The sequence below is a fragment of the Oryctolagus cuniculus genome, chromosome 20 (assembly GCF_964237555.1).
Source record: "Oryctolagus cuniculus chromosome 20, mOryCun1.1, whole genome shotgun sequence".
NCBI classification, from domain to species: Eukaryota; Metazoa; Chordata; class Mammalia; order Lagomorpha; family Leporidae; genus Oryctolagus; species Oryctolagus cuniculus.
In genome coordinates, this window is record NC_091451.1 from 45557285 (window position 1) to 45582821 (window position 25537).

General features: G+C 49.3%; 1 protein-coding gene across 13 annotated transcripts in view; it reads left to right on the forward strand.

Moving 5' to 3' along the window:
- TECPR2 (tectonin beta-propeller repeat containing 2) overlaps nucleotides 1-25537 on the forward strand; it is a 120054-nt gene that overhangs the window by 1092 nt on the left and 93425 nt on the right. For 5 of the 13 annotated variants that reach the window (XR_007915142.2, XM_051834821.2, XM_051834816.2 and 2 more), the window contains exons 2-3: nucleotides 8757-9042; nucleotides 18869-18979. The exons of 1 other annotated variant lie outside the window; for it this stretch is intronic. Coding sequence is in view for 10 of the 12 variants with exons in the window: in XM_051834821.2 (XP_051690781.2) it covers nucleotides 8824-9042; nucleotides 18869-18979 (330 nt within the window). In the remaining 2 variants the exon portion in view is untranslated. Of the gene's footprint in view, nucleotides 1-78; nucleotides 214-2467; nucleotides 8348-8369; nucleotides 8619-8756; nucleotides 9043-18868; nucleotides 18980-25537 lie in introns of those variants that run through there. 7 more of the 13 variants (XM_008248653.4, XM_051834826.2, XM_051834817.2 and 4 more) reach the window with 6 other exon arrangements.

Sequence of the window (25537 nt, forward strand, 5' to 3'; positions counted from 1 at the left end):
CGCGCGGCCTGGCCGGGGGTCCGACGCCCCCTCAGACGCTTGGCCCCGCGCTCCGCCCCTGCGCGGCCCCGCCGCGGCCTCGGCGCCCGGGTCCGGGGACGGCGCTTGGTCTGGCCGCGTCCCTCAGCCCAGCCCGCGGGATGGTGGAGTGTGGGTGGTTACAGGGCTGCGAGTGACCCCTGTCAGCCCCGTCTGTAAGGCCTGGGCGGCAGGGTAGGTAGTGAGGGTGAAAGGGGCTGCCCGGGGTGCGGGCGCAGCGTCGCCCGTTCTCAGCTGCGGGCTGGGGGCGCGAGAGCCTTCGCCTCGCCAGGCGGCGGCGGCGGCGGCGGCGGCGGCAGGGACAGGGTCCTGGTTTCCTCTGTGGCCCGGGACCCCTGCGTCTGCTGTCTTCCCTGGGCTTCTGCGTGGCCTCTGCTCCCGTGCCCCTTCCCTGCCCTTTGTTCTCGGCGGCCCCGACGGGAGTCAGGCGGCTTCTGTCTGCAGGGTGCGGCCGTCCTGGTGCGAGCTGGGTGCAGCCAGGGGGTCTGGGGACCTCTCTTCCCAGCCATGGGACCCCAGACCCGCTGGCGTGGGCCCGGTGTGGGAACGAAGTCACGCGAGTGCGTCTGGGCTGTCGGTGCCTGCTGGCCTTTGAAAGACTGCTTTGTGCTTTCTCACCGTGTCCCGTGCGCTTTGATGAACCTCTGACTTTGCCTCTTGGAGAAATGTTTATTTTCATCCTGAAAAGCAGAGAGAGAGAGTGACCGTCCACCTGCTGGGTCACTCCCAGATGCCTGCGACAGCCAGGGCTGGGCTGGGTCCAAGCCGGGTGTGGACGCCCCAGGCTGGGCCTTGGCCGTTGTGTAACCTGAGGGGCTTCCCACGTTTGTTTACGGAGGTCCTCGCTTGGATCAGGAAGCAGCCGTCCACGTAGAGCCCGGCGTGGAGAGCGCCACACACCGCTTGTCGAAGCAGGAGGGCGTGGTTGACGGCTTTGAGGACTGCCGGGGTACAGTCGAGCTGTTCGGGGTGTGTGCTGTCTGGGGGGACGCGTTCTTTGGATCTGGATGGAGTTTTTGCCGCCGTCTCACAGGCAGGGTGATCGGGTGCTTGAAGAGAGATCCGTTCAGCACTGATTGCGTCCTGCTTGTCGTTTGAAGCCACAAGCGTGTTGACCAGTGGACACAGACAGTCCACTGACCAGACCAAAGCAGACAGCGGTGCTGGTGCTGTGTGGAAGCAGCGGGGGACCAGGCGGCTTCCTGGGGGAGAGCCCCTCCCTACAGACTGGTGGGGAGCAGGGAGGGCCGAAAGGGTCTGTGCTCTTCAGAGACACGCAGCCCGCCTGTGTTCAGGGAGTGGTGGCTACAGCAGAGCGTGTGGGTGGGAGAGTGGCCCCGGGCGGAGTTAGAAATGCCCTGTTTCCATGCTAGTGTTGGGGCTAGCCTGTGAGCCCCGGCTGGCCATTGGCGGGGGGGGGGGGGAGAAGTGACACAATTCCATCTGGAAGGTAAACATCCCCTCAGTTCTTGTATTCCGCTGTAAGAATTTGCCACTTAATTAGTAGATGCTGTAGCCAGACTTTAAACCTAGACTGCACAGCCAGGATACCAGTGGTGGCTTCCCAGAGGTTGTGGAGAGAACCCGTAATCCATTAGTGTTGTCAGTTAGGAGCATTGGGCTGAAATTGGATGACTTACGTGCCGCGGCTCACTAGGCTAATCCTCCGCCTGCGGCGCCGGCACCCCGGATTCTAGTCCCGGTCGGGGCGCCGGATTCTGTCCTGGTCGCTCCTCTTCCAGTCCAGCTCTCTGCTGTGGCCCGGGAAGGCAGTGGAGGATGGCCCAAGTGCTTGGGCCCTGCACCCCATGGGAGACCAGGAGGAAGCGCCTGACTCCTGGCTTCGGATCCGCGCAGCGCTCCAGCCATAGTGGCCATTTGGGGGGGGGGTGTGTGCCAACGGAAGGAAGACCTTTCTCTGTCTCTCTCTCACTAACTCTGCCTGTCAAAAAAAAAAAAAAAAGTGGATGACTTAGACTGTGCGTTAGTCCTGGCCCCAGTGTTCCTGGCCCGGGAAAGTTGCCTGTGAAGGTGGCTGTAGGCATTGCCAGTCAGCAGTGGAGGCTGCCACCTCCTAGGTTTGGAGTATTGATGGGACCAGTGCGGGGAGAAAGCCTCATGACTTATAGAAGTCACAGCGGTGTTCTGTAGCTTTTTTATTTATTTATTTATTTTTTAATTTTTGACAGGCAGAGTGGACAGTGAGAGAGAGAGAAAGGTCTTCCTTTGCCGTTGGTTCACCCTCCAATGGCCGCCACAGCCGGCCACTGGCACACTGTGCTAATCCAAAGGCAGGAGCCAGGTGCTTCTCCTGGTCTCCCATGGGGTGCAGGGCCCAAGCACTTGGGCCATCCTCCACTGCACTCCCAGGCCACAGCAGAGAGCTGGCCTGGAAGAGGAGCAACCGGGACAGAATCCGGCGCCCTGACTGGGACTAGAACCTAGTGTGCCACCACCACAAGGCAGAGGATTAGCCTATTGAGCCGCGGCGCTGGCCGGTGTTCTGTAGCTTTAAACGTTTATTTATTTTCATCTACTTGAAAGGCAGGGGATAAATGTGGAGGGAGGAGGTTAGAAATGGATTTTCTGTCTGCTGGTTCACTCCCCAAATGACTGCAGCAGTTGGTGCCAGACTGAAGCATCTGGGCTCCCATGTGGGTGACAGGGGCTCAAGCACTTGAGCCTACCTGCTGCCTTGCAGCATGCATTAACAGGAAGCTGGGTCAGAAGTGGAGCGGCCAGGTAGAACCAGCACCTGTATGGGTATTGGCCTTACAGAATGCATTAGCAGGAAGCTGGGTCAGAAGTGGAGCGGCCAGGTAGAACCAACACCTGTATGGGTATTGGCCTTGCAGCATGCATTAGCAGGAAGCTGGGTCAGAAGTGGAGCGGCCAGGTAGAACCAGCACCTGTATGGGTATTGGCCTTACAGAATGCATTAGCAGGAAGCTGGATCAGAAGTGGAGCGGCCAGGTAGAACCAGCACCTGTATGGGTATTGGCCTTACAGGCAGAAGCTTCACCTGCCATACCACAACAGCGGCTCTTTTTGCCTATTTTGTTTTATTTTTATTTATTTAGTTTTAAGATTTATTCACTTATTTGAAAGACAGAGTTGCAGAGAAAGAAGGAGAGACAGAAAGGGAGAGAGAGAGAGAGCGAGAGAGGGAGAGAAAGAGAAAGATTCCATCTGCTGGATCAATTCCCAAATGGCCACAACAGCCAGAGCTGGGCCGATCAGGAGTCAGGAGCTTCTTCCAGGCCTCCCACGTGGGTGCAGGGGCCCAAGCACTTGGGTCACCTTCCACTGCCCTCTCAGGTGCTTTAGCAGGAAGTGGATCAGAAGTGGGACAGACAGAACTTGAACCAGTGTTCATATGGGATGCTGGCATCACCCATTATGCCGCAGCACTGGCCTCCATTTGCCTATTTTAAAATCTTTTTATTATTGGATTTTATTTTGTTTGAAGATTTATTTATTTGTTTGAAAGTCAGAGTTACAGAGAGAGAGAGAGAGATATCTTCCATCTACTGGTTCACTCCCTAGATGACTACAGTGGCAGGACTGGGCCCTGCCCAAGCCAGGAGCTTCTTCAGGTCCTCCATGTTGGTAGCAGAGGCTCAAGCACTTAGGCCATCTTCTGCTGCTTTTTCCAAGCCATTAGCAGGGAGCTGGGTAGGTAGTGGAGCAACCAGTTCACAAACCAGCACCTATTTAGGATGCCAGCATTGCAGGTGGAGGCTTTACCTGCTATACTACATGCTGGCTCCTTATTATTAGATTGTAAGATAGTCCTTTATATGTTCTGGGTACAGTTTTCTCAGATATAGGATGAGCAAATATTTTCTCCCATTTGTGGGTTATCTTTTGACTTTTTAAAGATTTGTTTTTATTTATTTATATTTATTTTTATTTGACAGGTAGAGTTATAGACAGTGAGAGAGAGAGACAGAAAGGTCTTCCTTCCGTTGGTTCACTCCCCAAATGGCCGCTACGGCCGGCGCTGCGCCAATCTGAAGCCAGGAGCCAGGTGCTTCCTCCCAGTCTCCCATGTGGATGCAGGGACCCAAGCACTTGGGCCATCCTCCACTGCCCTCTCGGGCCACAGCAGAGAGCTGGACTGGAAGAGGAGCAACCGGGACTAGAACCCGGCACCCATATGGGATGCTGGCGCTGCAGGCAGAGGATTAACCAAGTGAGCCACGGCACTGGCCCCTTGTTTTTATTTATTTAAAAAGCACAGTTACAGAGAGAGAGAGAGAGAGAGAGAGAGAGCGAGTGAGCAGGAGAGACAGAGATCTTCCATCTACTGTTTCACTCTCCAAATAGTCCCAATGGCTAGGGCTGGGTCAGCCTGAAGCTAGCAGCTTTTTCTGGATCTCTCATGTAGGTGTAGGGGCCCAGACACTTGGGCCGTCTGCTGCTTTCCCAGGCCATTAGCAAGGAGCTAGATTGGAAGTGGAGCAGCCAGGACTTGAACCTGCACCCATATGGGATGCCAGTGTCTCAGGTGGCGGCTTTTTCCACTCTACCACTATGCCGGCCCTATCATGTGACGACAGTGTTTGCTTTTCATGAAATCAGAGAGCTCATCCTGACTCCATGTATAGGCGTGAGTCTCAGGGCCACTATGGAAACGCAGGACAGTGCTGCAGATGAGAGAGGATGGCTTCCACGCAGGCGTTGATTGGATTGGTGAGGAGGTCCCGGAAGGTGTGAGGTGGGTCTGGACACAGTTGAAGGAACGAGGTGAAGGAGACGGGGGTGAAGGATGGCTGCTGGGATGCCAGCTTGAACACTTTTGGTTGAAGTTTGGTTTTACTGTCACCTGATAAAGAATTGTGACAGTTTTTAATTCCTCCTGGAGCCTGGCCAGGTGTTCCCTGTGCTTCCTTCTAAGACATTTAGAAGTTTTGGGGGCAGTATTATTGCTGATTGTGCCAAGGACATGGTTCTAGGGTTTCTGAGCCTCCATAATGCCCGTTAAAGCTTCTTAAATCACCAGAAATGAACACACACAGCCCGAATAGGGTGCCTGCTGTGCAGATGCAGTTTTGAGCAGATCCTGGCTCCCTTCTGCTGACTGCAGTCTCAAAGCCCTGCTGTACAGAGATTATAGAGCTGTCAGTGAATAGTATTGTATCAAGCAAATGAATTTCTGAAAGCCAAATGTGATAATTTGACAGGGCTATATTGAAGAAAAAGACTTTTAAAGGAACAAATAACACTGGCTGACATTGGAGAAGTGCTTGGTACTTCTACTTGCTTGCTGGGAGACCCCACCGGCTAAAGCAGATGAGAAGGTACTGCCGGGGTTCAGGTGTGTCCCCAGGATTCCCCAGTGCTATGTTAGTGCCAGTTGGAGGCGGGGCCCCGGGAGGTAATTAGGATTAGATGAGGCTGTGAGGGTGCAGCCCCCATGGTTGCATTAGTGACTTTATAAAAAAAATTAAAAGACCCAAGCTAGCAAGCCATCTCTCTCCCCACCTTGGAACTCTGCGGAGTCCCCACAGCAACGAGAAGGTCACCAGATGCAGCCTCTGAACTATGAGCCAAATAACCCTTCATTCAGTCTGTGGTATCGTTAGAGCAAGAGGAAACATAGATGTATGCCTTCCAGAGGCAAGGAGTAGAGTGTGGAGACCAGGAGGTGAGAGGCCGGAAGTGCAGTTAGAAGCTGTTCATCAGAGCTAGAGACTCTGGGGCTGCAAGGACGGGCGGAGGCCAGATCCCCGAGGCTCTTATGAGACGCTCTTGGGCTTGGTCCCGAGGAAGATGGAGACCATTGAGGAGTGTGAGGCAGGGGAGGGATGAGGCCTGTTTTGCCCGTGCCTAAGAGGGGACTGAGGGACAGGTGGGGAGCTGGGCACCAGGGAGAGCTCCAGGTGAGAGTGTGAGTGGCTTGAGCTGGGGGAAGGCAACAGGGTGCAAGGAAGATGTCCTGGGGAGTAAAGAGGACAGACAGTGATTGAGTGGAGAGGGCAGAAAAAATTGGGGAAAATGCTCCTTTCCTGGCTTGGACAGCATGGCCAGGGGTGACACCTGTATAGGTGATAAAAATATATAAAGTGACGTGTTCGTTTACTCTATGTGCTACATCTGTGATTAAAATTTCACTAATCCCATTTTCAGATGGGAAATACAGATGCAGAAAGGTTAAGTGGTTTTTCCGTAGGGAGTTCTGGGCACCATCGGTTACTCCAGCATCATCAGCTGTTCCACTGCCTACTTCTCCACGGTGGAAAGAGGATCAGTGTTAGGATAGTCGGTCTGAGACCCAATCCAGGGCATTGTGGAGCACATGGGCTGGGAGGAGGACGTCTTAGCAGGAACCTAGCACAGGGCAGTGAGCCAGTGGCTGCCCGCCTCTGCCTCTGCCCACCCTGCATACGTTTGCTCCCAGTGAGCAGGAGGGCCTGGTGCTCCAGCCTAGGGGCAGCGTGGATTCTCCCCGTCCACTTGGGCCTCCTGGGCACCTGGCTCCCAGACTGGGCTTTCCTGTCTCCTCTGTTGCTGGGACTTTCCGGCTTGTCAGTGTCCTTTGAAAAACCACATTTGAGGCATACATCAGTGTAACCATTCTGGAAGGAAATTTGGCAATACTTTAAAAAATTTCAACATTTTCACCTCTTGAAATATGTACCAAGATTACCCATAGAGATGTGGTGATGTTGTTTGTGATGGTGAAATTTTAAACATTTTGATTAAGAAAATTTTGGTTTATCCATACAGCATGTTTTCTGCAGTTTTTCTTTTTTTCTTTAAAGATTTATTTATTTGAAAATCAGAGTTACAGGAGAGAGGAGAGGCAGAGAGAGAGAGAGAGGGAGAGAGAGAGGTCTTCCATCCACTGGTTCACTTCCCAAGTGGCTGCAACAGCTGGAGCTGCGCTGATCCCAAGCCAGGAGCCAGGAGCTTCTTCCAGGTCTCCCAAGTGGGTGCAGGGTCCCAAGGACTTGGGCCATTCTCCACTGCCTTCCCAGGCCATAGCAGAGAGCTGGATCGGAAGTGGAGCATCTGGGTCTTGAACTGGTGCCCATATGGGAGACCCGCGCTTCATGTCAGAGCATTAACCCGCTGCGCCACAGTGCTACCCACCCCCCTTTTATAAGATTTATTTTATTTATTTGAAAGAGTTGCAGAGAGAGATAGAACCAGAGAGAGAGGTCTTCCATCCACTGGTTCACTCCCTAAATGGCTGCAACGGCCAGAGCTGAGCTGATGCAAAGCCAGGAGCAGAAGCAGCCATAACAGAACTGGATTGAAAGAACAGCAGCTGGGACTCAAACCGGCGCCCATATGGGATGCTGGCACTGCAGGCGGCGGCTTTACCCGCTGTGCCACAGCACCAGCCCCAGCAAGCATATTTCTGCACCTGGGGTGGAGCCACACTTCTAGTTAGAGGTCTTCCCTGTTCTGGTTTTCTATTCCTGTCAAACCTGGTGGACCTCATAGTTCAGCTTCTCTATTCTCACTTTAACCTGTGCTGATCTCTCCCTCTTCTCTGTGGGACCCCTGGACTAGTACCTAATTACTTGTGGTTTTGTGTTTCTTCATGGTTTCATCTGCCTCCCTGGCTAGGTCATAAGCTACCTGTAAGCAATAACTTTTTTATACTTTTCACCCCTCTGTTGTATTGCCCACAGTAGAAAGTATAGGCTTAGTACATATTGAAGTGCATTTTGAATTAAGATTTCAGGTGATCTTAATGACACCTGGTTTACTTTCTGTTTAATTAAATTGTGGCTGTAATTTTTAAAGACATTTATTATTTACTTGAGAGGCAGAGTTAGGGAGAGAGAAGGAAAGAGGAGAAATAAGATTTTTTTTTTTTCTCTTTTAAGGATCCATTTATTTACTTGAAAGGCAGAGTGAGAGAGAGGGGAGACAGAGAGAGGGATCTTCCATCCATTAGTGCATTCCCCAAATGGCCTCAATAGCCAGGGCTGGACCAGGTTGAAGCTAAGAGCCAGGTCTCCCACGTGAGTGCAGGGGCCCAAAGACTTGAGCCATCTTCTGCTGCTTTCCCAGGCATACTGGCAGGGAGCTGGATAGGAAGTGGAGCAGCCAGGACCCAAACCATTGCCGATGTTGGATGTCGGCACTACAGGCAATGGCTCAGCCTCTGGAAATGGTTGCAACAGCCAGGTCTGAGCCAAGCTGAAGCCAAGTGGTGTCTTCAACATGGATGGCAAAGATCCCAGTATGTGGGTCATCTGCTGCCTTCCCAGTTGCATTACCTGGAAGTTGGATCCGAAGTGGAGTAGCTGGAACTCAAACTGGCCTTCAGATTTGAGATGTCAGTATTGTAAGTAGTGACTTAACTGGCTATGTCATGGTGCCATTCCCTGTGGCTCCAATTTTTAGCCCCCTAAAATTTACATGTTTTCACTATTTTAAAATTTAATTTATTTGAGAGCGCTCCCATCTGCTAGTTCACTCTCCAGATGCCCACCAAGGCCAGAGCCAGGAGCTAGGTAACAGAAACCCACTCACTTGAGCCATCCCCACTGCCTACCAGGGTCTGCGGCGTTAGCAGGAAGCTGGAGTCAGGAGCCAGAGCTGGAACTCAAGCCCAGGTACTCTTGACACCGACGTGGGCGACTTAACCAGTGCCTTGGCTACTAGGCCACGTGCTTGCCCCCTTTTTCCATTATTAAACACCATTTTCTGGGGTGACTGGTGTGTTAGAAGAATTACGATGCTTTGTTCTGTAGCCCCCAGGTTTCCTTAGATGACAAACATCCATTTCCGGCCTGAAGCTCGCCTGTGGAAACCTTGGCCATGGCATCGGTATCAGAACCTGTTATATTCCGAGAATTCTGCCCGCTGTACTCTCTCCTCAACGCCATTCCCACCAAGATCCAGAAGGGCTTCCGGTCAGTTGTGGTCTACCTCACAGCCCTCGACACCAACGGGGACTACATCGCGGTGGGCAGCAGCATCGGCATGCTGTATCTGTACTGCCGGCACTTCAACCAGATGAGAAAGTACAACTTCGAGGTGAGCCTTGCATTCTTTGCACCTCCATGTGCTGGAGCCATGCTGATGTTAACATGCTTATGTTCCAGAGTGGGTGATTTGCTTCCAGGTTCCTAGAATATGGTCTGAATACCTCACCCAAACAGCACGTTAAAGTCATTCTTAATTGTGGTGGAAGATAATTAAAACATTCACATTTGGACTTTTTCTCCCCCCCAAAAAATCTAGCATCATTTTAAAAGAGAAGTGTTTTGTTTCTCAAAGTGCTTTTACTGACTGGCTTGAATAATCTCTAGTTATTCTTTTGGAAGTGTTGTGGAAAGAGGACTTCTGTCCGTACTTGCATTGATGAGGTGTAGTGAGATCTCTTCCGTCTCTGTTCTGCACTCCTGCTGACCCAGGTATAGATGTGTTCTAGGTCCTGGTGGGGACGGTGTTTGCTGTGGTGTGCCTGGCACCAAGCATGGAGTTGTAATCTAATTCACCAATTTAATCAGTATTTGTAGCTTACGGCTTTTCTTCTTTTTTTAAGTTTTCTTTTTTTAAAGATTTATTTTTCATTTGGAAGTCAGTTACACAGAGAAAAAAGGAGAGGCAGAGAAAGAGAGGTCTTCCATCTGCTGGTTCACTCCCCAGTTGGCTGCAACAGCCAGAGCTGTGCTGATCTGAAGCCAGGAGCCAGGAGCTTTTTCCAGGTCTCCCAGTGGGTGCAGGGGCCCGAGGACTTGGGCCATCTTCTACTGCTTTCCCAGGCCATAGCAGAGAGCTGGATCGGAAGTGGAACAGCTGGGACGTGAACCAGTGCCCATATGGGATGCCAGCACTGCAGGTGGCGGCTTTACCCTCTATGCCACAGCACCAGCTCCTTAAGGTTTACTTGTTTATTTGAAAGAGCCACAGAAAGAGAAGGAGAGACAGAGAGATCTTCCATCCGCTGGTTCATTCCCCAAATGGCTGTAATGACCAGGTCTGGGCCAGGCTGAAAACAGGAGCTTCCTAGGGGTCTCCCATGTGGGTGGCAGTGGGCCCAGTGCCTGCCCCAGTCTGGGGCTTTTTTGGCAGATTCAGAGGTAACTGAATTGTGATGATGTTGATGACCCCTCTACTAACTGCATAGTTGTATTTTTTTTTTTTTAATTATTTACTTGAAGAGTTAGAGATCTTCATCCACTAGTTGACTCCCCAAATGCCCACAATGGCCAGGGTTGGGCCAGGCTGAAGCCAAGAACTGGGAACTCCATACGGTTCTCCCACATGGGTGGCTGGGACCCATACACTTGGGACATCTTCTGTTGTTTTCTCAGGAGCATTAGCAGGGAGCTGGATCGGAAGTGAAGCAGCCAAGACTGGAACTGGTTAAGTGGTGGCTTAACCCATTGCACCACAACATTGGCCCCCAGTTCTCTTTTAGCACATGTATCTCACTGATCACTGTTTTATTGTCTTTTTTTTTTTTTTTTTGACAGGCAGAGTGAACAGTGAGAGAGAGAGACAGAGAGAAAGGTCTTCCTTTGCCATTGGTTCACCCTCTAATGGCTGCTGCGGCCAGCGCACTGCGCTGATCCGAAGGCAGGAGCCAGGTGCTTCTCCTGGTCTCCCATGGGGTGCAGGGCCCAAGCACTTGGGCCATCCTCCACTGCACTCCCTGGCCACAGCAGAGAGCTGGCCTGGAAGAGGGGCAACCGGGACAGAATCCGGCGCCCCGACCGGGACTAGAACCCGGTGTGCCAGCGCCGCAAGGTGGAAGATTAGCCTATTGAGCCGTGGTGCTGGCCTGTTTTATTATCTTTTAAGAACCTTGTAACTGGGTCACCAGTTTATGTCTTAGCTGCTGCTCTTCTGATCTGGAGATCTGGAAAAATCTGGAAGAATGTCCTGGCTACTGGCTTCAGATGGGCTCAGCTCCTGCCATTGCAGCCATTTGGGGAGTGAGCCAGTAGATGGAGGATCTCTCTATCTCTCCCTCTCTCTCTGTAACTCTGTCTTTCAAATAAATAAATAAAATTCTTTCAAAGAAAATGTATTTACTGGACCAAAGTCCACAATTGGGAACTCATTTTTTAAGCACCCATTATGTACAGAGTGCAAGACTTAGGTTCGTGGAGAAACACAAGGAAAGTATAAAATAAAATTTCTGTTTCAGAGAGAACACTAAGTTTACAGTTAGAGTGTTAGAGTTTGGAAACAAATCGATATATCTGTGTGAGTAGGAAATACGAGAAGAACTCTCATCACAGTCACCTAACTCTGTAGGTTGGGGTAGTGAAATGCAGGCAAGGGAGAGAATATGAAGGAGAGGGATGTCTTTAAAACTGTGGACGCTCTGGATTTCTTGGCATTCTTGGCAATACGAATGCTTATACAAAGATTTGTTTTGTACTTTGCCAGTGAATAGCTGTGTGATCCCAGAGATGCATATTTATGTTGTCATTTTTGTCATCAGAGCTGGCTGATGGCATGACCTCAAATGGTCTTTTTTGTGTTTTGTTTCTAGCATGGTAGAAGTTTATTGGTTAGACAAGTGGTCCTAGAAACGTTTGGTATGGCTCCCATGATTTACAGATAACTGTAAGAGTGCTGCTCCAGGCCACGTATTTGGTTGTGTAACCATTGTGTTCACTTCTGTGAAGAGGCAGGTGTGCACGCATGGTCCTGGACTTAGAGGACATCAGAAGACGGGTTCATGGTCTCTTTGGAACGTGTTAGTGAAAACTGAAGGATGTATTAGCTAGTAAAGTTTAGGGAAACTCTGAAGTTTTTATGGGAAAGTAAATAAAAATTAGTTTATCCTGTGATAAATCTGATTATACATGGATAAAAGATCCTGCTTTAAAATGAAGTTAAATTCCTAAAAGAGGAAAGCAGACCTTTCACATGGCAAATATAGCCTGGCTTGTGTTTTCAAGAGTGGTGTTTTTGGAAACCCTTTTTTGCTACAGAAGTTAGTGGGAGAGAACAGATGGAAACAGTACATTTTTCCTACTTAGTGCCAGAAGCACTAAGAAAACATTGCAGGGAGCTAATAACAAGTACAAAAATGTTATAAACTTGTGAAATAAATGGGTGGGACTTGTAAAGCATAGAGCAAAAAGATAAGTTGACCTGGGTTTCTAATATTATGTTTTGAAATAAAATACATGATGGCGGCCGGCACTGCGGCTCACTAGGCTAATCCTCCGCCTTGCGGCGCCGGCACACCGGGTTTTAGTCCCGGTCGGGGCGCCGGATTCTGTCCCGGTTGCCCCTCTTCCAGGCCAGCTCTCTGCTGTGGCCAGGGAGTGCAGTGGAGGATGGCCCAGGTGCTTGGGCCCTGCACCCGCATGGGAGACCAGGAGAGGCACCTGGCTCCTGCCTTCGGATCAGCGCGGTGCACCGGCCGCGGCGGCCATTGGAGGGTGAACCCACGGCAAAAGGAAGACCTTTCTCTGTCTCTCTCTCTCTCTCACTGTCCACTCTGCCTGTAAAAAAAAAAAAAAAAAAAAAAAAAACCATGATGGCTCTCTTAGCAATCGGTAAGTTGTTGGAATTTCATGGATTTGTGTCTAGGACTGTGCAGGGGGGCGCTATCAGCATAATAGCTGATGTGGAACACAAGTTCTCATTTCTGCAGTTTCCTTGTGCTTGTTCTGCCAGGAAGTTCATTCAGCAGTTATTGATGGAGTGCTTAGTTAGATGCCGGGCCCATTTGGCACTGGCGATGCAGTAGAGAGCCTCGCAGGCGGTCTCTGCCCTCCTGGAGCATAGCATGTCATGGGGGTAATGAGGAAAATAGCTAAGGGGTGGGCATTGTGGTGCAGCAGGTGAAGCTGCTGCCCGGGCTGCTCACATGCCTTATCGGAGTGCTGGTGAGAGTCCCGTCTCCTCTGCTTCCAGTTCAGCTTCAGCTCCTACATCCTGGGAGGCAGCAGATGAGAGCTCACGTGCTTGGACCCTGCCTGCACGTGGGAGACCCGGACGGAGGCCTGGCTCCTGGCTCTGCCTGGCCGAACCCCAGCTGTTGTAAGCATTTGGAGAGTCAATCAGTGGATGGGATATCTTTCTTTTCTCCATCTTGCACTCTCTCTCTGTCCCTTTGCCTTTCAAAATAAATAAATAAAACTATTTTAAAATAAAGACTCAAAAAAATAAAAACAAAAATAACTAAGAGAAGTCAGACAGAAAAATAACAAACAAACTAGATGGTAGGAAGTGCTAAAAGGAAAATAAGCCAGAAAAGAAGGGGATAGAGACTGCCAAGCGGAGTGGTTGAGAAGTTGGGAAGAGAACGTCTTCCCAAAGTGACACCTGGACAGAGACCAGAGAGAGAGAGGCCAGGACACCATGCTGATGTGGCTGAGGTTGAGTATTTCAGGAGGAGGGGAGGAAAGGCACTGAGTCTGAAAATATGTCTGACATATTCTCTCTCTCTTTTTTTTTTTTTTTTTCGTTTGAAAAGCATAGTTAGAGAGGAGGAGGAGAGACAGAGAGATCTTCAATCCCTTAGTTTATTCCCCAAATGTCTGCAACAGCTGGGACTGGGCCAGGCTGAAGCCAGGAGCCCAGAGCTGCTTCTGGGTCTCCTGTGTGTTTGGAGAGGACCAAGTGTTTGGGCTGTCTTCCGCTACTTTCTTGGGTGCGCTAACGAGGAGCGGCCAAGTCTTGAATCAGTGCCTGTATGGATGCTGGCGCTGTGGGCAGAGGCCTAACCTCCTGTGCCACAACACCGGCACCTTGAGATATTCTCTACTCAGAAAAGTCGTGCTTCAGAAGTTTCATTGACTTACATCTGGCGTGAATGTAAGTGTATATACGTAGATGTAAAGACATCTTGAGAGACAGCTTACTTCCTCAGTGCCTGCAAAAGCTGGAGTTGGGCGAGCCTGGAGCTGGAGCTGGAAATTCAGTACAGGTCTCGCGTGAGAGTGGCAGGAACACTATCACTTGAGCTGTCTTCACTACTTCCCACAGTCCACATTAGCAGGAAGCTGGAGTCGGGAGTGAGAACCAGGTATGCATCCTAAGTACTCTTTTTTTTTTTTTTTTTTTTTTTTAAGATTTATTTATTTATTTGCAAGTCAGAGTTACAGAGAGAGAGAGAGAGAGAGAGAGAGAGAGGTCTTCCATCCTCTGGTTCATTCCCCAATTGAACGCAATGGCTGGAGCTGCGCCAATCCGAAGCCAAGAGCCAGGAGCCTCCTCTCGTTCTTCATGCGGGTATGAAATGCCCGTATGAAATGCCGGCGCTGCAGGTGGAGGATTAACCTACTGCGCCACAGCACTGGCCATTCTGCAACACTTTAAAAAATACACTGAGGCTGGTGCTGTGGTGTAGTGGGTAAAGCTGCCTCCTGCAGTGCCAGCATCCCACACAGGCACCAGTTCAAGTCCCAGCTGCTCCTCTTCAGATCCAGCTCTCTGCTATGGCCTGGGAAAGCAGAAGATGGCCCAAGCGCTTGGGCCCCTGCACCCACATGGGAGACCCACAAGAAGCTCCTGGCTTCGGATCCACTCAGCTCTGGCCATTGCGGCCAACTGGGGAATGAACCAGTGGATGGCAGACCTTTGTCTCTGTCTCTCCATTTCACAGTAACTCTACCTGTCAAGTAAATAAAGTCTTTAAAAAAATAAAGTGATGCAGAAATGAGAATTTTGGTCTCAACATCAGCAAAAGGTACATTTTTTTAATGCCTTTCTTTGTCTTTTCCTAGAGAAGTCACCTTCAATTTAGCGATTAGGAGCCAGTGTGGGCTGCCTTCTGTGTTGATAGCACTACAATATGGGTTTTATCAATGTCTTCCTTAGCATGTGTTGCTTCAGTTTATTGCTTGCTGAGAATTTAACTTCCATCCATTTTTTACAGTGACTCAGTAAAAAATGCATTTTATTAGATGTCCATTTTCTCTAAATTGACTTAAGTTCAGTTTAATTCTGCCAGTTTTTTATTCTGCGGTTGTTAAGCTCTTTTTAAAATACATGTGAAATGTAATGGGTGAGATAGTGAAGACACTAGTACAACAGGATGGGAGAAAATGCTCTGTTGCATAATAAGACTGACAGTTTTATAATAAAGCAGTGTGGAATCAACAAGAGAAAAGATAAACAGATCTTAGGAACAAAATAGAGGAGACAGGAGTTACGGAATCTTTCCCTGTGGGACAACTGGATGTGAGTATGGGAGGGAAAAAATGAGACTGAATCCTCACCTCACTTCAAAGATTCTTTTGTCTTAGCTCTTCAGCAGAGTTATACCACTGCCTCATGACTGCTGAGACTTCTGTTGAAAGTCTGTTTTCCTTTATATATAATTTGCATTATCTTTTTTTTTTTTTTTTTTGGACAGGCAGAGTGGACAGTGAGAGAGAGAGACAGAGAGAAAGGTCTTCCTTTGCCCTTGGTTCACCCTCCAATGGCCGCCTCGGCCGGCGCGCTGCGGCCGGTGCACCGTGCTGATCCGATGGCAGGAGCCAGGAGCCAGGTGCTTTTCCTGGTCTCCCATGGGGTGCAGGGCCCAAACACCTGGGCCATCCTCCACTGCACTCCCTGGCCACAGCAGAGAGCTGGCCTGGAAGAGGGGCAACCGGGACAGAATCCGGCGCCCCGACCGGGACTAAAACCCGGTGTGCCGGCGCCGCTAGGCGGAGGATTAGCCTAGTGAGCTGCGGCGCCGGCCATCTTTTTCCTTTTTTGAAGGTATTGTATGTATTATATGAAAGGCAGACAGGTAGAGATCGCCCCTCTGCTGGTCAATTCTGCAAAGGTTCACAGTAGTCAGTGCTAGACCAAGTCAAAGTCAAGAGCCTGACACTCGGTCCTGGTCTCCCACATGGGTGACATACACCCAAGTACTTGAGCCATCACCTGCTGCTGCCCAAGGTGTGTATTAGCAAGAAACTGGAATTGAGAGCAGAGCTAGGAATCAGCACAGACGCATGAAAATGGGAGGTGGGTGTGCTGAGCATTGCACCAGATGCCCTCCCCCACTTGTTCTTTTAAAGATCTCTAGTGATAGATGATAGAGGCCCAGACCCTCCACTTCTCCTTTCCTCCCTCTCCCCCGCCCCCACTTTTTAAAGATATATTTATTGTATTTGAAAGGCAGAGTTACAGAGAGAGAAGGGAGAGACAGAGATCTTCCATCCACTAGTTCACTCTGCAGATGGCCACCAGTGGCTGGGGCTGGGCCAGGCTAAAGTCAGGAGCTTCTTCTGAGTCTCTCATGTAGGCGGCAGGGGACCAAACACTTGGGCCATCTTCTGCTGCTTTCTCAGGCACATTAGCAGGGAACTGGATTAGAAGTGGACAGCCAGGACTCAAAGGAGTGGCCATATGGGATGCCAGCATCACAGGCAGCAGCTTTAACTAGCTAGGCCACAACCCATGTCTGTCTCCGCCTCCCTCCTTCCCTCCTTCCCTCCTTCCCTCCTTCCCTCCTTCCCTCCTTCCCTTCCTTCCCTTCCTCCCTCCTCCCCTCCCTGCCACCTTCGGCTGCTTTCCTAGGCCATTAGCAGGGAGCTATATCAGAAGAGGAGCAGCTGGGACTTGAACTGGTGCCCATATGGGATGCTGGCACCGCAGACGAAGGCTTAACCTATACCACAGCGCTGGTCCCCGCCTCCTCTCTTTACCTCCGGTGGGCATTCCCTCCTCCCCTTGCTCTGTGGAAGTAAGACAATTATTCCAAAAAAGCAATGCCTTTGTGTAGCTTTCAGATCATTAAAAAGTTGTATGAATAGTCACACTTTGAGCAGTTGTTCTTTGTTAGTAAAGAAGGAAATTAATGAAACAATGCTTATAAAGTGGGTGAATTCGTATCTTACCTGGTTTTAAATATTTCAGAATGTTTCCGACCTATTAGTTACGAGTATGTTAGCAGTTTCTGCTAAATGGTTGAACTTTGCCCTGCCAAAGAAACGCCTAAGAAGCTTTGTCAGATTTCGCAGTCTCGTGAGTCTGTGCACAAAGAACACTCTTCCAGTGTCGCTTTGTTCCGTGTGTGACGGGGAAACTTCCTGCTAAGAAGCCTGAGAGAGTTAGCGACGCCAGTCTTCATGGTGAGGTGTTTCCCAGAAAAATACTCCAGTCACGTTCCCAATCAGAAGTCTTTTTTCCTTAAATTTGTTGATTGCTGGATTTCTGTTTGGCCATCTTTCTGTAATGAGGGCAACAGTGAGTGGCCCTGGAAGCTGCGATGAGGGAAACAGAGGAATTCAACACAACGATGAGATCAGGGCTGAGCAGAGGCGCTCCAAAGAGAAAGCGAAATGGGTCTCAGCCGGATTAGCACTGGACTGTCCTCATTCTGAGAAGGGAAGAGATGGGCAGGCATTTAGCGCACAGTTAGGAGGTCTGCATCCAACATCACCTGTCTGCGTTCCCGCCTTCAGTCTTCCACTCCAGCTCCTGGCTCCAGCTTCTTGCTCATGCAGACCCTATGGGACACCTGCGTTGCACGCCCAGCTCTCAACTTCTGTCCAGTCCCGGTCATTGCAGGCATTTGGGGAGTGAGCCCACAATTGGGAGACCTGTCTGTTTTCCATTCTCCTTCCTTCTCCATTTTCTGTCTCAGTAAATCAATAAATAATTTAAAAAAGAGAATCCTCCATATAAATGTACAGTTATGTGTCAATTAAAAATAAAACGTGGCACAGTGGGTTAAGATGCAACCTGCAACCTGGCGTCCCATATAAGTTCCAGTTTGAGTCCCTGCTGCTCCATTTCTGATCCAGCTCCCTGCTCATGCACCTGGGAAAGCAGTGGAAAATGGCCCAAGTCCTTGGGGCCCTGCACCCATGTGGCAGACCTGGGTGGAGTTCCAGGCTTTTGGCTTCAGCCTGTCCCAGCCCTGGCTGTTGGGGCTATTTAGGGAGTGAACCAGTGGTTGGAAGATCTCCTCCCCTCCCCCTCCCCCCTCCCTCCTCCATCTCTTGCTCTCCCTTTCAGATAAATAAAAAATCTTTACAAAAATAACAATTTGGGGTAGGCATTTGACACAGTGGTTAAAATGCCTCTGTCCTACATCAGAGTGCCTGTGTTCAACTCCAGCTCTAGTTTCTGACTCCATCCTCCTGCCAGGGCAGACCTTGTGAGACAACAGGGGATGGCTCGGGTACTTGGGCTCACATGGGAGACCTGGATTGAGTTCTCAGTTCCTGGCTCTGGCCCTCACCCAGTCCCTGTTGTTGCAGGCACTTGGAGATCAGTAAAGCAGTGAGTGGGAGCTCTCGCTCACTCTCTCTTTCTTTCTCTTTGCCTCTCAAATAAAATAACTTAAAAAAACATTGAATATTTTATTTCTTTCAATAAAAATATTTTTATAAAGATGTATTTGTTTGAAAGGTAGAGTTAGAGAGGGAGAGATATCTTCCATCCGCTGGTTCACTCCCCAGCGTGGGCTGGGCCAGGCCAGAGCCAGGAGTCAGGAACTCACCCTTGCCCAGTGGTGGCAGGGACCCAAGTACGTGGACCATCTTTTGCTGCCTTCCCAGGCACATTAGTAGGAAGCTGGATCAGAAGCAGAGTAGCCAGGACTCAAAATGGCACTGAAGTATGGCATGTGGACATTGCAAGTGGTGGCTTGACCTGCTGTTCTGCAGCGTCAGCCCCAGCTAAAATTTTTATCAATGTCAGGGCCGGTGTTGTGGTGTAGTGGGTAAAGCCGCCGCCTGTGATGCCAGCATCCCATATAAGCAAAGGTTCAAGTCCTGGCTGTTTTGCTTCCAGTCCAGCTCCTTGCTAACACACTTGCAAAAACAGCTGAGATGGCCCAAGTATTTGGGCCCCTGCCACTCACATGGGAGATGTGGATGGAATTCCCAGGGGGGAGTGAACCAGTGGGTAGAAGATCTTTCTTCTTCTTTTTTTTTGACAGGCAGAGTGGACAGTGAAAGAGACAGAGAGAAAGGTCTTCCTTTTCCGTTGGTTCACCCCCCAATGGCTGCTGCAGCCGGCACACCGTGCTGATCCGAAGCCAGGAAGCCAGGTACCTCTCCTGGTCTCCCATGCAGGTGCGGGGCCCAAGGACCTGAGCCATCCTCCACTGCACTCCTGGGCCACAGCAGAGAGCTGGACTGGAAGAGGGGCAACCGACACAGAATCCAGTGCCCCAACCAGGACTAGAACCCGGTGTACCGGTGCCGCAGGCAGAGGATTAGCCTATTGAGCCGCAATGCCGGCCAATAAATAAGTAAACCTTTAAAAAATGACATTAATCATCTAAAATCATATTCAAGCCTAGCACATTGATTTATTACAAAGCCTGTGTATCAGCACTGTGTGTAGATATTGAGGCTTCTATTCCACTTAGATAATTCTTATTTTGAAACCACTCATTCAGAAAAATTTACAGTCATTTTGAACTTGTGCTATGACATGGCAAGATCTCTAGTAAATCACTTTGATTCCTATTGTAGTGGTTTTATTTATAAAAATAAATTCCTGCAAATTCCTGGGAAAATGCTTTTTTATTTTTTAACATCCTGCTGTCATGTGAGACTACATATCCTAAGCGTATCATGTCACCTTCCACCTTCAAAGCAGTGCTAAGATTCTGCTAATGGTACTATAAATCTGTGTTCCCAGCTGCAGATTGTAAAACTCCTTTTGTTCTCCTCCTTCTCCAGAAGCATACCAAACCGCCAGCATGCCTTTTGTGTTCACTCAGAGAAAGCAGAGAGGCAGGGTCAAGCGTGTGTGTGAATCCTTGCTCGATTCTCACTAGCTATGTAGCCTTAGAAAAATCACTTAGGGCTGGTGCTGTGGTGTAGTGGGCTAAGCCTCTGCCTGCAGCGCCAGCATCCCATGTGGGCACCAGTTCATGTGCCGGCTGCTCCTCTTCCAATTCAGCTCCCTGCTATGGCCTGGGAAAGCAGCAGCAGATGGCCCAAGTGCATGGACCCTTGCACCCACGTGGGAGACCCGGAATAAGCTCCAGCCTCCTGGCTTTGGATTGGCCCACCTCCAACCATTGTGGCCATCTAGGGAGTGAACCAGTAGATGGAAGACCTTTCTCTCTGTCTCACCCTCTCTGTAACTCTACCTCTCAAATAAATCTTGAAAAAGATCACTTTGACCTCTCTGGAACTTAGCTCCTAATTTATGCAGTGAGGATGACTACAGTACCTGCTCTGGAAGGTGGTTTGACAGTTCGGTGTATATCATAAAATGTCTGACCCAGCGCTGCTTTTGTCTGCTGCTGTCTTAGCAAGGTGTTAATGGAGTCTCTCTTCATTTGGTTTAATTTATTCACACCCATTCTATTTACCACTTCGCAACACTAGGCCCCTGCTGACTCCTGGCCCTGCTCTCTCCTGCCTCCATCTGGATTTGATTTGGGGTATCAGAAGCACTTCTGATCAGTTTTCTGCCAAATTCAGGGATCTTCAAAGGATCCCCTTTTTCCTTCCTGAGGTTTAAGATCCTGGTCTCTTTAGCCTCTGTCACCATCTGGCACTAGATGTATTTACTGCTCATGAAAATACCCTGGGGGTTATAAAGTACCAGATGAAAGTGAGCTAGTCATTCCCAGCTCTACCCACTGCAGGTGGCTTTTCATGTGCATGTGTCATTGCTACAGTTAGGCTGTAATGGGGCTGAACCATGACCTACTTTAGTTTATATTGCTGTAGCAGCTTACTTGGTACCAACATGTCGAGGGTGTTCTTACATATATGGCAGATTGATTGCTATATAAATTGCTACATCAAAGAAAAAACTGCATCAGAGATTTAAATGGCTTACTGGATATATTGTTATGTGTCTTAGCAAGGTCAAAAATAGTTGTAATATTTCTAAATGAATGGTTTCAAAATAAAAAATGTTCACTTGGATAGGCTGGGAGTTTGAAAATTATGTGCAGTCCTATGCATGGGCTTTTTTTTTTTTTTTTTTTTTTTTTTTTTTTTTTGACAGGCAGAGTGGACAGTGAGAGAGAGAGACAGAGAGAGAAAGGTCTTCCTTTTGCCGTTGGTTCACCCTCCAATGGCCGCCACTGCAGCCGGCGCACCGCGCTGATCCTGGCAGGAGCCAGGAGCCAGGTGCTTTTCCTGGTCTCCCATGGGGTGCAGGGCCCAAGCACCTGGGCCATCCTCCACTGCACTCCCTGGCCATAGCAGAGAGCTGGCCTGGAAGAGGGGCAACCGGGACAGAATCCGGTGCCCCAACCGGGACTAGAACCCGGTGTGCCGGCGCCGCAAGGTGGAGGATTAGCCTATTGAGCCACGGCGCCGGCTTATGCATGGGCTTTTTAATAAACCAGCATTTTAAACTTGAATCAGTGTTATTTAATATGATTATGGATCTAAGAACCAAAGTATGCCGGGGTCAGCCTGTAGTTCACATTCAGGTGCGTCGTCTCATGGGTCCTCTCAGCACACCTGGGAGGCAGGTAGATTATGGAAAGCTCTCACGCGTCTGTTCACTTCACAAAGGAAGTGACTTGGCCGTGATGTGACAGGCAGAGTAAAGTAAAACGTGGTTCTGAGACAGCTCTTCTTACTTGAAACTTTTGATTTTTTGGGGGAAACACATCTCTCTCTCTCTCTTTTTTTTTTTTTTTTTTTTTGACAGGCAGAGTGGACAGTGAGAGAGAGGGACAGGGAGAAAGGTCTTCCTTTTTTCGTTGGTTCACCCTCCAATGGCCGCCGCGGCCAGCGCGCTGCGGCCGGCGCACCGCGCTGATCCGAAGCCAGGAGCCAGGTACTTTTCCTGGTCTCCCATGGGGTGCAGGGCCCAAGCACTTGGGCCATCCTCCACTGCACTCCCAGGCCATAGCAGAGAGCTGGCCTGGAAGAGGGGCAACCGGGACAGAATCCGGCGCCCCGACTGGGACTAGAACCCGGTGTGCTGGCGCTGCAGGCAGAGGATTAGCCTATTGAGCTGCAGTGCCGGCCGGAAATACATCTCTTAATAAAAAAGCTCAAACTATTCTAATTTGTTAGTTAACATTTCCTTTATTAGAAATGAAAGGATTTAAAATTTAGTCATTTCAAAGATTAAAAACCTGGAAGGGAAGAAGAGGATTCTGGGAGTAGGAAGCACCCTGATCTGTTGTTCTGTTTAGACAACAGTTATTTTGGCGGAGTCTTTCTGGTATAACTGTGGAAGCCAGGGTGGGCGAAAAAGCACCCCGTCCTCCAGGTATTTTCCATCTGTGCGCTGATTGTTGATTTCTACTTCTGAGAACAGAGGTGCGAAGAGGAAGGTGGCATTATTGTTACACCTGCCCTGTTGCTGCAAGCTGCTTCCTCCAGCTGAAGTAACTCACAGGGAATTTCAAGAGCTCACGCTCCCTTTTGCCCCTTCTCCCTTCACCTTTCTCTGTTTCCCTCTTTGAAAGCCAGACATTGAATTTTAGAACAGAACCCTGAGAAGCAACTGCATATAAAGGGGAAAATTAGAAAATGACTGTGCCTGCCTAAGGAAAGGTGCAGGTATTAAAAAAGTCTTTAAGAGGGGTAGGGGTCTGGCACTGTGGGTTAATCCCCGACCTACATCACCAGCATCCCATTTAGTGCCGGTTCTAGTCCTAGCTGCTCCTCTTCCGGTCTAACTCTCTGCTATGGCCTGGGAGGGCAGTGGAGGATGGCCCAAGTCCTTGGGCCCCTGCACCCACGTGGGAGACTGGGAGGAAGCTCCTCGCTCCTGGTTTCAGATTGACATAGCTCTGTGAACGTTGTGGCCATGTGTGGCGTGAACCAACGGAAGAAAGACCTTTCTCTCTGTTTCTTCCTCTCACTGTCTGTAACTCTACCTCTCAAATAAATAAATAAAATCTTTAAAATTTTTAATTAATTTTAAAAAATGAACAGTCTTAAAAAAACCTTATGGGGTTAGTGTTAAGCCACTGCCTGCAATGTCAGCATCCCATATGAGCACCAGTACAAGTCCTGGCTGCTCCATTTCTGATCCAGCTCCCTGCCAATGTACCTTGTAAAGAAGTGGAAGATGGCCCAAGCCCTTTGGCCCTTGCACTCAAGTGGGTACCCAGATGGAGTTCCAGGCTCCTGGCTTCAGCTTGGCCCAGTCCCAGCCCCAGCCATTGTGGCCATATGGGGAGTGAACCAGTGGATGCAAGATTTTTTCCATCTCTCTCTCTCTTCCCTCTTCCCTCTTCCCTGTTCTCCCTCTCTCTGTAACACTGCCTTTCAAATAAATAAATAAATTGGAAAGGAAAGGAAAAGAGAAAAACCTTATGTTTATACCTGTGATCTTTGGTATAGAGTATCATGTACAATAACCAAAAAGCAACAATAGCAGCCAAAACATAGAAACCTGGGGAGAATCAGACTCTCTGAGTCATATAATTAGATTTAGCTGTCCAGTTATTAACAAGAACTTTACAGAGCATATAGTTAGGCTTTGGGATCATGTTCCACAGTGTGGTGGTACTGGAAGGTGGTGTGCAGTCATTAAGAGATAGGCGCTAGTGGGAGGTGCAGGGTCAGTTGAGGGCATGCCCTCTGACATGAAAAGGTTATTTCTTGTGGAACCCTAGTTGGATCTCACAAAAGGATGTTTGTATATATATGACTTATTTTATTTGAAAGGCAGACTTACACAGAGAGGGACAGAGAGAGAGGGAGAGGTCTCCCATCTGCTGGTTCACTCCCCAAACAGCCACAGTTGCCAGGGCTGGCCAGGCTGAAGGAAGGAGCCTGGAACTCCATCCAGGTTTCCCATGTCTGGCAGGGGCCAAGCATTTGGACCATTTTCCTCTGCATTCCCAGCGGAATTATCAGGGAGCTGGATCGGAAGTGGAGCAGCCAGCTCTTGAACTGGTGCCCATATGGGATTCCAGCATTGCAGTTGGCAGCTTAACCCACTGTACCACAATGCCAGACTCAAAGATTGTTATAAAAGCCTCCATCTGGCTCTTCCCAGTCTCTCTGGCTTCCTGTGTTTGAGATGTAGTCTTTCTTTCCTACATGTGCACCTGTTACCCGCTATGGGGCCTTTGGACTTTGAGCCTCCAAAACTGTGAACTGAGTAAACCTCTTTTTTTTCATAAGTAGTTTGCCTGGATTATTTCATTATCACCTGAAAATTATACAGCAAACAGTAATACAGAAGAGTACGGCCTCTCCAAAGGAAGAAAATAACCCAGCAGAAACTATCCCTATGAAAGACACTTAAATAATGCAGAGAAAGAGTCTTCCATGTGCTGGTTCACTCCCCACATGGATGCAACTGCCAGGGCTGGGCCAGGCTGAATCCAGGAGCCAGGAACTCCATCTGGGTCTCCCACATGGGTGGCAGGGGCCCAAGTACTTGGGGCATCATCTGCTACTTTCCCACGTGCGTTAGCAGGGGACTGGATCAGAGCAGAGCAGCCAGAACTTGAACTGGCTCTCTGATATTAGATGCACATGTTAAAGTGGCTGCGACTTAACCTGCTGCACAACAGCATTGGCCCCTAAAACAATTGTTTTAAAGATGTTTAAAGAATCGAAAGAGGCTGGCACCACAGCTCGCTTGGCTAATCTCCGCCTGCGGTGGCAGCACCCCAGGTTCTAGTCCCTGTTGGGGCGCCAGAGTCTGTCCCGGTTGTTGCTCTTCCAGTCCAGCTCTCTGCTGTGGCCCGAGAAGGCAGTGGAGGATGGCCCAAGTGCTTGGGCACCCGCATGGGAGACCAGGAGGAAGCACCTGGCTGCTGGCTTCAGATTGGTGTGCTGCGCTGGCCACTGCGCGCCGGCTGTGGCGGCCATTTGGGGGGTGAACCAACAGAAAAGGAAGACACCTCTCTCTCTCTCTCTCTCTCTCTCTCTCTCTCAAAAAAAAAAAAAAATCAAAAGAATATATGGAAAAAGGCATGAAAATGAACAAAGTTAAAATATTCATAACAAGATAGAAACCTAAAAAGAAATTCTAGAGCTGCAAACTGTATTAACTGAAATGAAAAAGTCACTAGAGGGATTCATCAGCAAATTTAAGCAGAGACAGTCGGTGCGCATGAAGATAGGACAGCTGAAGTGAAGAAGTCTGAAGAACAGGAAGAAAATGAAACGTGAACAGAGCCCAAGGGACCCGTGGAGCATCACAAAGAAATTCTAACGAGTATCATGGGAGTTATAGGAGGGCAAGAAAGAATATTTGAAGAAATAATCTCTGAAAATTTCCAAAATTTGATTTTAAGTAATAATATAAACCTCCAAGAAATTCAGCAAACTCCAAGTAAGATGAACGCAAAGAGATCCACAGCAAGAACTATTATAATCCAACTTTTGAAAGCCAAAGTCAGAGAATTTTCAAAATACCAAAAGAAATACATAGATCATCACATATAACAGTCCTCAATGACATAGTAAGCAAATTTCTATCATAAGCTTTGGCAGCTAGAGAGTAGTAGGGGGCCGGCGCTGTGGCGTAGGGCGTAAAGCCACGGTCTGTAGTGTCGGTATCCCGTATGGGCACTGGTTTGAGTCCCAGCTGCTCCACTTCCGATCCAGCTCTCTATGGCCTGGAAAGCAGTAGAAGATGGCCCAAGTCCTTGGGCCCCAGCCCCCATGTGGGAGACCCAGAAGAAGCTCCTGGCTTTGAATCA